This window comes from Pelodiscus sinensis, chromosome 17 (genome assembly GCF_049634645.1).
Source record: "Pelodiscus sinensis isolate JC-2024 chromosome 17, ASM4963464v1, whole genome shotgun sequence".
In the NCBI taxonomy this organism is placed as follows: Eukaryota; Metazoa; Chordata; order Testudines; family Trionychidae; genus Pelodiscus; species Pelodiscus sinensis.
Genome location: NC_134727.1, coordinates 15,828,547 through 15,842,443, shown reverse-complemented (window position 1 = coordinate 15,842,443; position 13,897 = coordinate 15,828,547). Strand labels below are relative to the sequence as shown.

The following is a 13,897-nucleotide window of genomic DNA, read 5'->3' as shown; positions in this document are numbered from 1 at the left end:
AGCTGCATAGCTCTGGTGCTGTAGCTGTGCTGATATAACCCTGTAGGGTAGACACAGTATATGGAACATTTTTTCCATTGCTGTAGGAATATCACATCTCCAAGTGACTGTTGGTAAGAGGCAGGAAAATATGGTCTGCAGGCTAGAACCAGCCCACCAAACATTTGGATCTGGCCCGCCACAATATTCTGGACTGCCAATGTTATATGACCCAGTGGGACCCTCAGACCGGCTCCCTAGCTGTCACAACTCTACAATGGGCCAGAGTGTGTGTGTTTCTGCATGGTACACGCCCTGTAGTGGTGGGATGGGAGGGCTGTGCAGGCTCAGCACACACTCCTTGGAGATAGTGGAGTCTGTGCACACTGTGTCCACCCCCAGTACAATCCACACAACTTCAACTGGCAGCTCATCACAATCCTCGCTGTTCCGTGCACCACATGGAGATCCTCTGTCCCCCTCCTCACAAAGGTGCACAATGCAGGCACGCACATGCTAGCCCCAGCAGCTGGCTGCTTTGAGCAGCTTATGGGTCCATGGCAGACAGGGAGCCTGCAAGCCTGCACTTGTTACTTTACATTTGTGTGTTTCATTAACCCACCATCACAAAACAACATGTTGCCAACTCATAATCAGCATCACATGTGTGGAACTACTGTCACCCTCATGTGCCAAGTTTAGCTTTTGCACTATTGCTGCCTATGGTCTTTAATTGAAACTTTTAAAACCTAACCTACCTTTCCATGTGATTTTAAAGGCACCTGTTCAGTTGGATGTCTGATCCAAAGCCCATTGAAGTCATTAGGGGTATGTCTACACTACAAAGTTAATTCAAACTAACAGCTGTTAGTTCGAATTAACTTTAATAGGCGCTACACATGCAAACCGCTAGTTGGAACTTAATTCGAACTAGCGGAGCGCTTAATTCGAAATAGGTAAACCTCATTCTACGAGGACTAACGCCTAGTTCGAATTAAGTACTGTGTAGCCACTTAATTCGAACTAGTTGGAGGCTAGCCCTTCCCAGCTTGCCCTTGTGGCCACTCTGGGCACAACCAGGGAAACTCTTCTGCCCCCTTCCCGGCCCCGGAGCCCTTAAAGGGGCACGGTCTGGCTACAGTGCCAGTGCCAGGTGCAAGCCTGCAAGCACCCAGCAAGCAGACCCTGCACCTGGCACGGCACGAGCCAGCCACCCGCTGCCACCCAGCCCTCCGCCTCTTCCTGGGACCAGGCTGGCAGCTCCCAGGAGCCTGCCCGGGGCCGCAAAAGGCAAGCGCCTGCCTGGTCTAGGGCGGAGATCGTGGACCTCCTCCAGGTTTGGGGGGAGGCCTCCAACGTCCACGACCTCCGCACTAGGCACAGGAATGAGGCCGTCTAGGGCAGGATAGCTGCCAGCCTGGCCACCAAAGGCCACATTCAAACCCAGGAGCAGGTTTGCATGAAAATGAAGGTGGTCCAGTGAGACCCCTGACCCTGAGCCCTGAGCTTAGAACATAAGAATGGCCGTACTGGTTTAGACCAAAGGTCCATCTAGCCCAGTAGCCTGTCTGCCGACAGCGGCCAACACCAGCTGCCCTGGAGGGGATGGACCGAAGACAATGACCAAGCCATTTGTCTCGTGCCATCCATCTCCAGCCTTCTACAAACAGAGGCCAGGGACACCATTCCTACCCCCTGGCTAATGGCACTCCATGGACTCAACCTCCATGACTTTATCTAACTTCTCTTTAAACTCTGTTATAGTTCTAGCCTTCACAACCTCCTGTGGCAAGGAGTTCCACAGGTTGACTATTTGCTTTGTGAAGAAGAACTTTCTTTTATTAGTTTGAAGCCTGTTACCCATTCATTTCATTTGGTGTCCTCCAGTCCTTATATTATTGGAACTAATGAAGAACTTTTCTTTAATCACCCTCTCCACACCACTCATGATTTTATAGACCTCTATCATATCCTCCCAGTCACTTTAGCCTCTTCTCATATGGGACCTGTTCCAAACCCCTAATCATTGTAGTTGCCCTTTTCTGAACCCTTTCCAAGGCCAAAATATCTTTTTTGAGGTGAGGAGACCACATCTGTACACAGTACTGAAGATATGGCGTACCATAGTTTTATACTTCCCCTCCTCCTTCTTCCCCTGGCTTTCCCCTTCCAGCTCCCTCCTCCTAGGTTTCCCCCTCCCCTCTCCCACCCTCTCTTTTCCTCTCCCCCACCTCCTTTTTCCAGTCTCCCCAGAGGTAAACCTCCCCCCCCCCCAGTTTTGTTAAATAAAGAGAGTTTCTATTTTTGAACACACCTGTCCTTTATTTTTTACATCAGGAAGGGGGGCTAGGGAGGGATAAGTGGAAGGAGGTGAGGAAGGAATGGGGTACGATCCCCCGATGGGGAGGACTGGGGTGGCTCTGAGGGCTCCTCAGGGTGGAAGCTCTCCTGCAGGGTCTCCTGGATCCTGACAACCCCTCGATTGACCCCCCTGTATGGCAGCCTGCGGCAAGTGCAGCCGGGCTGATGGCCGAGTGCTGTGATGTGCCGAGTGTGGGCACTCAGGGCACTCCAAGACAGGACTGCTTTGCTGTCCCTCATCGAGGTTGACAAGCAAGCAGGGAACCCTGAGAACTGTTTGTCCGGGGTGGGGGTCGGGTCCCTTTAAGCACAGCCCTCGGCTAGTCTGAGACAGCAGCTCCACACTCTAAGTCCTAACCTGATGCCCTGCCGGCACTGTTTCCGGCCAGCCTTAACTTTGGTTCAGGGTCCACTCAATGTGGACATGCTAGTTCGAATTAGCAAAACGCTAATTCGAACTAGTTTTTAAGTCTAGGTGCGCTAGTTCGAATTAGCTTAGTTCGAATTAACTAATTTAGTTCGAATTAGCGCTGTAGTGTAGACATATCCTAGGAGTCTTTCCTTAAATGGGTTTGCTCTTTCTCCATATACTCCTTACTAGGGCGCAATCATGGTCAGAGCAATTCATTTAAAATACAGCCAGATATTGGGGGGTAGAGGAGATGGGTTGTAGTTTTGTGCATTTTTCATTCAGCTCCACCTCAATTCTGTTTGGAGTATGACACGGACTCACTCTCTGACCCAGACCTTTTCTCAGCCTCTCTCTGTACCTCAGTGTCCCAATTTGTAAAACAGAGATGATACTTATAGTTACCCACCTTGGTAGCATGTTATAAGATATTTGGGTGAAACATATGACACAAATGCAATATGGTATTATTCTACACTCTCAATTACCTTGGCTGATGATGATCCAATATTCCTAGTGAAGGAGCACATCCTTAGTCTTAATTAATGATGCTTTCACTAGAAACCTATAGAGCTGAGCCGAGGTGTTTAAGATTTTGAAATGGGACTTTATATCGAATTGGAATGTACACAGAAAATATGAAAATTCTCTGTGAAGGAAAATTCAGAAAGCAAACAAGCAAGCAAGAAAGAAAAATTCATTTCAAAACAATAAATCAAAATGCTTCATTCTAAAAACATCAATATGGTGGGACATTGTCAGAATTTTCTTTCTAGTTTTCTTCCAAAATAAAACTGGCAAACTGACTTGTTTTCATGAAGTATATTGATTTAGATGGAACTACATATTCTGTCAGAATATGATTCTGTCAAAAGCTAAGCCTACCTGGGCACTTTACAGAGCTATAACTTTCTGGCTCAGGAGTGTGAAAAAACACCCTCTGAGTTCAGCAAGTTACAGTGCTGTGGACGCCAGTGTGAACCAGGCTACAGCACTGGGCGCCGAATACTTGCAGCATTGTTAGCTACTCCTTTTGTGGAGGTGGTTCACCCAGAGCGCTGGGAGAGCTCTCTTCCATCATTCCTGCTGTGGCCACGCTTTCAGTTTAAAGTGCTGCTGCGGCTGCAGGGAAAGAAAGATGGGAGGGAATAGGATTAAGAAAGGGAGTCACGTAAACATAATCACATTTTGTAGAAGATGTTTTTGTGAATATGAAATGCTTTGTTAATTCGTATACAGGCAGTCCCCGAGTTACGCGGATCCGACTTATGTCGGATCCGCAGTTACGAACGGGGCACTTCCTCTCCCTGGTCTCGAGCAGACCAGGGAGAGGAAGCAAAGCGGCAGCGGAACCCGCGGCCAGCTGACAGCCCAGACGCGTCTGGGCTGTCAGCTGGCCGCACGCTCCGCTCTGTTCCCCCCCCCCCCCTCTGCAGACCAGGGGGAGGGGGAGCAGAGCGGAGCAGAGCAGAGCGGCGGAACGCGCAGCCAGCTGACAGCCCAGACGCGTCTGGGCTGTCAGCTGGCCGCGCGTTCTGCCGCTCTGCTCTGCTCCGCTCTGCTCCCCCTCCCCCTGGTCTGCAGGGGGGGGGGAGCAGAGCGGAGCACGCAGCCAGCTGACAGCCCAGATGCGTCTGGGCTGTCAGCTGGCCGCGCGTTCCGCCGCTCTGCTGTGCTCCGCTCTGCTCCCCCTCCCCCTGATCTGCGGGGGGGGGGGAGCAGAGCGGAGCACGCGGCCAGCTGACAGCCCAGATGCGTCTGGGCTGTCAGCTGGCCGCGCGTTCCGCCGCTCTGCTGTGCTCCGCTCTGCTCCCCCTCCCCCTGATCTGCGGGGGGGGGGAGCAGAGCGGAGCACGCGGCCAGCTGACAGCCCAGATGCGTCTGGGCTGTCAGCTGGCCGCGCGTTCTGCCGCTCTGCTCTGCTCCGCTCTGCTCCCCCTCCCCCTGCTCTGCAAACCATGGGGGGGGGGGGAAGCAGAGCGGAGCACGCGGCCAGCTGACAGCCCAGACGCGTCTGGGCTGTCAGCTGGCCGCGCGTTCCGCTGCTCTGCTCTACTCTGCTCCCCCTCCCCCTGGTCTGCAGACCTGGGGGACGGGGAGCAGAGCAGAGCAAAGCCGCGGAGCCCGAGGGCAGCAGGATAGCCACGGCGCGTCTGGGCAGTCCCGCTGCCCCCGTGCTCTGCGGCTTTGCTCCGGACGCCTGTGGTACAGCAGCTGGGGCGCTGCTGGGTTGGTCCCGTAGCGCCGCTCTGGGTGCCACTGGACCAACCCAGCAGCACCCCAGCTGCTCTGCCCCAGGTGTCCCCTAGTCAGCAGCTGCTGAAAATGACCAGTGGCTGACTACAGGAAGCCTCTGCCCCGGGCTTCCTGGAATCAGCCGCTGATCAGTTTCAGCAGCAGCTGACTTGGGGATGCCTGGGGTTCTTAAGTTGAATCTGTATGTAAGTCAGAACTGGCTTCCAGATTCAGCCACTGTTGAAACTGATCAGTTTCAGCAGCGGCTGAATCTGGACGCCAGTTCCGACTTACATACAGATTCAACTTAAGAACAAACCTACAGTCCCTATCTTGTACGTAACCCGGGGACTGCCTGTATATCACTTTTGCTGTCCCAACCTCCTGCCCTCACAAAACAAGTCCATTACCCTGGAATTTTTTTTTAAAAAAATCATCATCTCAGTAATGGCTGAATTGAAGGCAGATGATCTAGCTGTTCATCATCATAAAGAGGAAGATGGCTCATGTGTTAAGCTTAAAAGTAGAAGTCTGGAGTTCACTGCTAAGTTAGAGGCTCTGGTCTCTGACTTCAGATAAAGTCATGGCATTACTTTGTGCCTCAATTTCCCCGCCTGGAAAACAGAAATATTGGCTTCCCTCAAAGGAAAATTTGGGGGCTTAATTCATTCATGCTTTAAAGTGCGTTAAGACTCTTGGGTAAAGAGCAGTTATAAAAAGCAAGACATTGTTTCTGTTTTGTTTTGTTTTTTAAGTAGAAGAAAAATGTTGGCTAAAATGTCTTTTTGTTTTGTCTTTAAAAGTTCTGGAGTGACATCCATTATTCATGAGCAGTGCCTCTCCTTCCCCTTTCAGGTACTATGCTATCTGCTGCCAACCTCTGGTTTACAGGAATAAGATGACACCGTTGCGCATTTCTCTAATGCTTGGAGGGTGCTGGACCATCCCGACCTTTATTTCCTTTCTCCCTATAATGCAAGGCTGGAATAGCATTGGCATATTAGACTTGGTGAGTAGTAAGTATGATTCCGATTGCTTGGTGTGAAATGCCTTCAGCAACTGCAGAAAAGGTGCTTTTCTCTCTTCCTCCTTTTAAATATCAGTGTTCAAAGAGATTTGAAGGAGAGAGGTATTTGTTGAATCTTACACTCAGGCCAGGTCTACGTTGGCGGAGAAAATCAATGCAAGATATGCAACTCCAGATACATGAATTATATAACTGGAGTTGACGTACCTTGCATCGATTTTCTGGGGCAGCTCCACAGCAGGAGATCGATGGAAGAAACACTCCTGTTGACTTCCCCTACTCCTTGGGACAGCGAGGAGTGCCACTGTTGATGGGGGCATTTGATTTAACAGGTCAGTCCTCCAGTAAGTGAAGACATGGCCTCAGTGATATTTCTGCAGAGGTACTTCTGAACGCCTAGAGGGTGCCCACCATGGAGATGTGGCCTTTACTTTAGGTCCAATCAGAGATCTGCCTGAGGAACAACAGCCAGATTAGGCTGAAATCTAGAGGAGGAGACTTTTGTATTTAGAAATCATGGGCCTAATTTGGAGAGGTGCTGAGCTGCCTTGTCACCACTGATTTCCAGGGATGTGAAGTTCCCTTTCAGGACTGGGCTCCTAAAGAACTTGTCACAGAGACAGTGGCAGCTCTTGGTCAGAAGTTTAGATGAGGGTTAACTCAGTAGTGCTGCACAAGGTCAAGTGGCCTTTTGAACATGCCACCGAGTGCCCTGCTGTAGGTGCCAGGCCACCTGGCATCACAGGCTCATTTTACTGTTTATAAGCTTAGCATACTCTTCAGTGTAACATTTTTTGAGGAGTACTCGTCATTTTTTGAGGAGTACTCCTCATTTTTTGAGAAGTAACGTTAGTTCGAACCAAGGGCTTTGGTTCGAACTAATGCATCCCGGCGCGCACGTCCTGGTTTGAATCAGCTGTGATTCGAACTAGCGCGCTGGCAAGATCATGCTAATAGAGCGTGGGATATTTAAATCCCGGCTTCATTAGCTACTTCACTCATCTGCATTTGCATCCCTACTCCAAACTAGGGAGCAAATGTAGACGTACCCAAAGAGATTTACCACAGCCACAGTTTTCTGACCTATCTAGTAATTTGGAGTGTCCAGCCTGACACACCTGAATGGGGCTTGGTTTTCAGAGATGGAGATGCAGCATTTTCTGAGTTATGTGCCTTGAAAGCAGGGCATTCCATCACAGAGATGCCTCAAACCCCTGCTCACTTCTGAAAGTCTTGGCCATTAATTCTAACCGTGCTGGCCTTACCTTAGTGGAGAGCTCAAGAGCTGAGTCCATCTCCTGTGGGGCCCAACCAGGCCTGGACAGCTGGGACGTGAGTTGAGATCCTGGCTAGCTTGGTGACATAAGCTCTCGCAAGTGAACCAAAAAGGATACTATTACTCTTGCTTTTTTCCTGGTCACATCAATACTCCATTCTGAATGTGACACAGTTGAGGTTTCGTGAAACCTTCCCAACCAGTCCTTTCATTGGTAAATAGTTTTTATTCCACTCCCTTTGGCTACATATATACTATGAGTTTTCTTGGCAAAAAATATGCAAACGAGGGACTCATTTGCATGAGTTGCAATCTCATTTGCGTATTTTCTGCCGATCTGTTTTTGCGCTGGGGTTTTGCACAAAAACAAGCAGTGTGGACGTTTTCTTTTTGCGCAAATCCCCCTTTTCCCACAAGATCCTTATGCCCCAAAAAAGGAGGTATACCGATCTTTCAGAAAAAGGGGTTTTTATGCAAAAAACCCACGTCCCCACTGCTTGTTTTTGTGAAAAAAAACCTAGAGCAAAAACGATTGGCAGCAAATATGCAAATAAGATCATGACTCATGCAAATGAACCCTTCATTAGCATATTTTTTGCCAAGAAAACTCATAGTGTAGATGTATCCTTTGTCTCTATTTTCAGAACCTCTTTTGTGGCAGGGGGCAAAAAATATGTAATCATCTGGCCAGTGTGTAGTTGAAGTAGTTAAGGATAATAAAAAGTAATAGAGTAAAAGTGCTCCATTTGAAGAGGGCCTGGGATGAGAGCACTCTACATGAGTCTCAGAGCAAATAAAATTAGAAACCCTGAAAGGAGATTTTAATACTGGTGGGCTCACTTTGCATTCCTAGGCCAGTCCGTCAGGTGAATTGACTGGGGGATAAGCTCAAAGATTCCTCCAGCTGGGCTTCTGGATCATTTAAGGATGATTAAAGGAATCATTTGTTCTCCTATTGATGTATTCCATTGACTTCTCTGCTTGTGTCCTTTCAGAAAAGGCTCTGCTTTTATTTCTCTGCCATCGACCCTTTACAGGGTTGCCATCACTCCTCATAATTGTCTTAAATTGATTCTCCACACTATTTACTGGGTACTCCCTGGGCAGTCCATCAGGGGAAATGAGAAAATGAGAGGTAGAGCTGCTACTCACACAGACACCTAGTGCCAGGTGTTACATGTTCAATGGACTTGATTCTGCAGCTGCTTGGTAGCAGGAATGTTCTCCCAGAGGATTCCCTTTTCCCCCAAACTCACATACTTCACTTGCATCCATTCTCTCCTGGCTTCTCCTTCACCTGAGGGTGCCTATGGTGTAGCCCGCAAGCCAAACACAGCCCTCCAAATTCTGTGAACTAGCCTGCAGCTCTCCTCATCTTTAATGTGACTTACAAAACAACTTACAATCTGCTTGGCTCATGATGGAGCACTACACATGGACTGGAACTCTCTATGGGCCACACTTCCTTAGTAGAATGATGAGACTGGGCAACATTTGGACATCCTTGCAAAACCGGATATAGGTGGATAATTTATAAACGACAGAGAGTAAAGGGGTTACTTTTCTCTCACTCTCCTTTCCTGTCTGGGATTGTTCTTTTTCCTTGTAGCCCTCAGTCTCTATTTAGGAGAGAGTGAATATTTCATAGCTAGATCGAGAAACTCTCTGGAGTGTTTGGAAGTGTGATGCTAACTACAGAGTAGGAGGGCAGATTCTACGGGGGGTATGTCTACACTACACACTAAGCCTGGACTCTCATTATAGTTTGAACCTAATCCCCCTTTTAGTCTACACATAAATTAGTCTGACTCTGGTCAGCAATCTCAGAATCTGGGTGGTGGGATTTTGCGGGGCTGGTTTATATGTCATCAGCTTTAGTTTGGGCCCAAGCCTTGTCATTTTGTAGCATGGATCAAGCTGCAGACTTGATAGACTTCTCTATCAGCTGCAGTGTGGCTCCAGCCCGAGCCATTGTAAATCCAGTTTTTTACAATGCAGTGTAGACATAGCCAGAGAGAAAATAAGTGAGAGAGAGCAAATGGATGAGATCGATACACAAGATATTAGAGAGCTGAGAGAGATATGGAAGAGACAGATGGAAGCAGAAGTTGGTGGAGGGGGGCTGACAGTAACCCAAGAAGAGACTTTTTGTCATCAGAGAAGCTGTGATAAGCCTCTTTTTTTCCTTTGTCCCATTTTTACTTTCAGATACAACAAAGACAGTTCAACAAAACTTCCAACTCAACCTACTGCATATTCATGGTCAACAAGCCCTATGCCATTACTTGCTCAGTGGTGGCCTTCTACATTCCATTTTTATTAATGGTGCTGGCCTACTATCGGATTTACATCACAGCCAGGGAGCATGCCCACCAGATCCAGATCCTCCAGCGTGCAGGAGCACCCACAGAGGGAAGGCAGCACCACCCAGATCAGCATAGCTCTCACCGTATGAAGACTGAGACCAAAGCTGCCAAGACCCTGTGCATCATCATGGGTTGCTTCTGCCTGTGCTGGGCCCCGTTCTTTATCACTAATGTCGTGGACCCATTCATAAACTACACTGTACCTGGGCAGCTGTGGACAGCTTTCCTGTGGTTGGGCTACATCAATTCAGGGTTGAACCCCTTCCTGTATGCCTTCCTGAACAAGTCTTTCAGGCGTGCCTTCCTCATCATTCTTTGCTGTGGGGATGAACGATACCGAAGGCCTTCCATCCTGGGGCAAACTGTCCCCTGCTCCACCACCACTATAAATGGATCAACACACGTGCTAAGGTGAGTGCAACAGGTCCTTGTTGTCAATGGCCTTTTACTAACGGGCTAGTTTCTCTTTCTGTTTGGGCATCTGATGGTTTAGAGGTGCAACAGGAGCACCCGAAGTATCTGGGTTTGTGCTGCATGCTGTGCTAGCAGGCCTGCCATTGGATACAGTTCCATGAGTCCTACATGCACAGAGAGTTATGCAGGTGCAGTAGGCAAGTGGACATTTTTGTGGGCGCATCTCAGTTTAAATGTTTAGCACCAATTGATCAAAATTAGCACCCACTAAGACTGCTGTCATCCCTTCTCTGGTTAGGGAGCAAGCCATTATCTTTCTATGTTCAGTAATTCCTTCCTTTTAAATCCCAATCATTTCACTTTCTACACCGATGTGAGGGGCCTTCACTCCATGGCATGTCTAAGTAATGGTCTACCTTGTGGGTTTTGTCGTATTCACTGGAAGCAAATGGCCTCCAGCTAAGGTATTTTAATAATGTCTTCATTACAGTCAGTGGATCTAAGTCTATGGATCTTCCAAACAGCTGTCTGCAGTTAGACCTTGCTGGGCACACGGGATTGGGAGCCAGACAAGATAGGCTGGTGAAAGTCTCCAGAGGCAGTGTCAGCCAACGGTCAGGGCAGTGTGTAGTGTGTGTGTGTATACTATACATCCAAGACTTCAACTGCTGAGACCGGGGTCCCTTGCAGTGGGCAACCTGGAAGAGGTTGATGGGCACCCCAATAAGTGTACAGGAAGAGCTTATTACACTTCAGATTTTAGCTGCTAGAATCTGTGATTCCTTCGCAGCGGGCAGCCTCGGGGAGGCTGAGAAGTGCCCCAACAGATTTTGCCACCTGGGTGTTACACAAATCCAAACGCACAAGCTCTTCCTATACTGTGTGTGTACTATACACCCGAGACTTCAACTGCTGAGACCGGGGTCCCTTGCAGTGGGCAACCTGGAAGAGGTTGATGGGCGCCCCAATAAGTGTACAGGAAGAGCTTATTACACTTCAGATTTTAGCTGCTAGAATCTGTGATTCCTTCGCAGCGGGCAACCTCGGGGAGGCTGAGAAGTGCCCCAACGGATTTTGCCACCTGGGTGTGACACAAATCCAAACACCCAAGCTCTTCCTATACTGTCCCTAATGACCGGCTGAAGTTCTTTTTAAATTGTGCCTGGTTCTGTTACAGCAACTGAAGGAGTCAGGTTAAAACTTAAACAGTTACAGGTTTATTGAGGAAGCTTATAAATCATATGGTTACAATGGCTATTGCTCTATTTCTTAACCTCTAGCAAAATATAGATCTTAAAAATGGTTACAAAGAAGATAAAGATAGAAAAATAGAAATAATGGTACCAAGTAACAGCTTACTCTTTCTATGTGTACACTTAAGACAGAGGACCACATCCAGGTACAATTTTTACCCCCTTCTGTGCCTCTCGACTCCAGCATGTCAGGCCAGGGCCGGTCCCTCAATTCCTAGGAAAGACGAAAATACGAGGTGGGCGTCCCCATAGAACCTTGGGAGGTCAAACACCTAACCCGACCAGCAGGTAGAGGGTAGAATGACACTCCAAGTGAGTGTGTGCTGGACCCATCTTTTATACCCATTTTGGGTCACGTATTTCTCTTTCTTATCTGTAATGCCAAATAGTGCTGGTCTGCCTTTTGTGAGACCAGTTCTTACAAGAGAGTTGTGAACTTAATTTACACTTGTAAGAGAGATAACTAAATTGGAATTACTGGGGGATTCTTTTCTCAGTGGGAAATTCCTCTCCCAGGGACTGTGTGTGTGTTCGAATCAACATGGGTGCCAGCCGGGGCAGTTCTCGCAGCCTCGAGGCCAGCTTATTGACTTAATTGCACTCTCTCCACATATCTGTTTTCAGCTCCTCAGGATCAGATAAGCCAGCATAGACTATGCTGATATTATTGCTCCTTCTCTGTCCTGTATGCTTCAGGAACCTCAGAGAGGCAAATAAGATGGATGAGATGGGGGGAGCGGTCTGTCTGGCTACAGGCAGTGCAAGCTCAGTGTGAAAAATACCCCTCTCGGGCTATGTCTAGACTGCAAGCCTCTTTCGAAAGAGGCTTTTTCGCAAGCAGTACTTTCGAAAAAGAAAGCCGCTTTTTCGAAAGAAAGCAGCGAGTGAGTCTGGATGCTCTCTTTCTAAAAAGCCCTGTTGGCATTCAAGAACGCCTTTTTTCGAAAGAGCACTTTCAAAAAAAGGCGTTCTTCCTCGTGAAATGAGGTTTACCGCCGTCGAAAGAAAAGCCGCGTTCTTTCAATTTAATTTCAAAAGAACGAGGCTGTAGTCTAGACGCAGGTGAAGTTTTTTCGAAAAAAAGCTACTTTTTTCGAAAAAACCCCTGAGTCTGGACATAGCCTCGATGCCCTGTCAGAGGGTTTGGGAAGTAGAGGATGGGATGAGGAAATCAGTGCCCCCCAGAATGTCTGCATGAGTGGGATTGTAAACAGCAACTCCACAACACTGGGGTATGTTTACGGGGGAAGGTAGCACTGAGCAGCTCTCAGCTCATATGCCCGGGTGACTATTTTCATCCACAGCCTGGAGGCTCAGTTCTGAAGCTGAACTCCCGCAAACTGGAGGTTTCCTCAGACATATTTTTATTGTAAACATCCATGTCCTCTTAAAATGGGTTTCTGTTGAATGACAGTTGGGAGAGGGGAATGACTCAGCAGAGTAACTCATGCTGACGCACTCAGGAAGTCCAGCTTTTTAGGTTTCCAGGCCACTAACAAGTGTTTTTAAAAATACCTTCTGCTCATTAAAATGGGGTTTCCGGGACTAAGCTCCCTGTTCCCTCGCTCTGTAACTGAATCTGGGCTCTGAGCCACTCTACTGCATGAGCGGCTGGCTAGTTATAGCGTAGCGGCGCTCTCAGGGATGAGCCAAATGCTGGTCTCCTGAAGTAGGATTTACAGAGCAGCCAGGCTGTCTCAGGCACTGCTCATTTCCAAGTGTCTCCCCAGCTCACATTTGAGCAAGTCAGTGATTTTTCTGGGCTCTCCAGCAGTGGATGTTGCCATCATGTCATTGGAGGAAAGTGACTGTGACCTTACAGTAGTGCTGGAGGGTGTTTCACTGTGGTGCTGCTCAGTGTTTATGAGACCAGTCACTCCTGGGACAAGCCAGTGGCTCTGCCATTTAGAAGGTACCCAGTGGTCTGGAGAGAATGGAATGGAGGCCTGAGTCTAAGGGTATGTCTACACTACAGGGTTTTTTCAGAAAAACGGCCATCATCTCTCAGCATCTCCCAATTGCTGCTTAGCTTGGCAGGCATTTGCGTCTTCTCCCCTTCGGAGTTTGGAAGGATCAAATGGGGCTGCTCAAGAATGCCTGCTCTGCACACCGGTCCTTCAAAAGCCAATTACCTCAGCGTCCTAAACTGAGGAGGGAGGGAGGTGTTAGCTATTTCCCCCAGGATGGGGATGAGGGGTGGCATACATTTATGCTGGTAGAAGTTTGAGTGTTAAGAATGGAAATCAGCCTAATTATGATCTGTGGGTAGCTATTCTTGACTGAGAGTTAAATTGCATCCACCTTTTTCTTTTAAACGCAAAGCATGTTCTTAGCAGCTGGGCCATCCTGAGGGAGTAGGGTTGCCAGGTGTCCAGTATCGAACTGGATAGTTCGGTATTTTTGCCTCCTGTCCGGTAAAAAAATTCAGAAAATACTGGACACCTAAAATGTCCGGTACTTTCTGCTTTTTTCCCAACCAGGAGGTGAAAATCCCTGGCTGTCCGGCTCAATACAGAGGCAGCCTGGCAACCCTAGGGCTTACTAGGTTCCACAGGGGAGCGCAGGGAGGCAAGATGG

General features: G+C 48.4%; 1 protein-coding gene across 3 annotated transcripts in view; it reads left to right on the top strand.

Moving 5' to 3' along the window:
- The window catches only part of HTR4 (5-hydroxytryptamine receptor 4), a 306,886-nt gene that overhangs the window by 170,850 nt on the left and 122,139 nt on the right, over positions 1-13,897 (top strand). For all 3 annotated transcript variants that reach the window (XM_075900214.1, XM_025178986.2, XM_006138098.4), the window contains 2 exons: positions 5,840-5,993; positions 9,496-10,064. In XM_075900214.1, the coding sequence (XP_075756329.1) occupies positions 5,840-5,993; positions 9,496-10,064 (723 nt within the window). The remainder of the gene's footprint in view (positions 1-5,839; positions 5,994-9,495; positions 10,065-13,897) is intronic.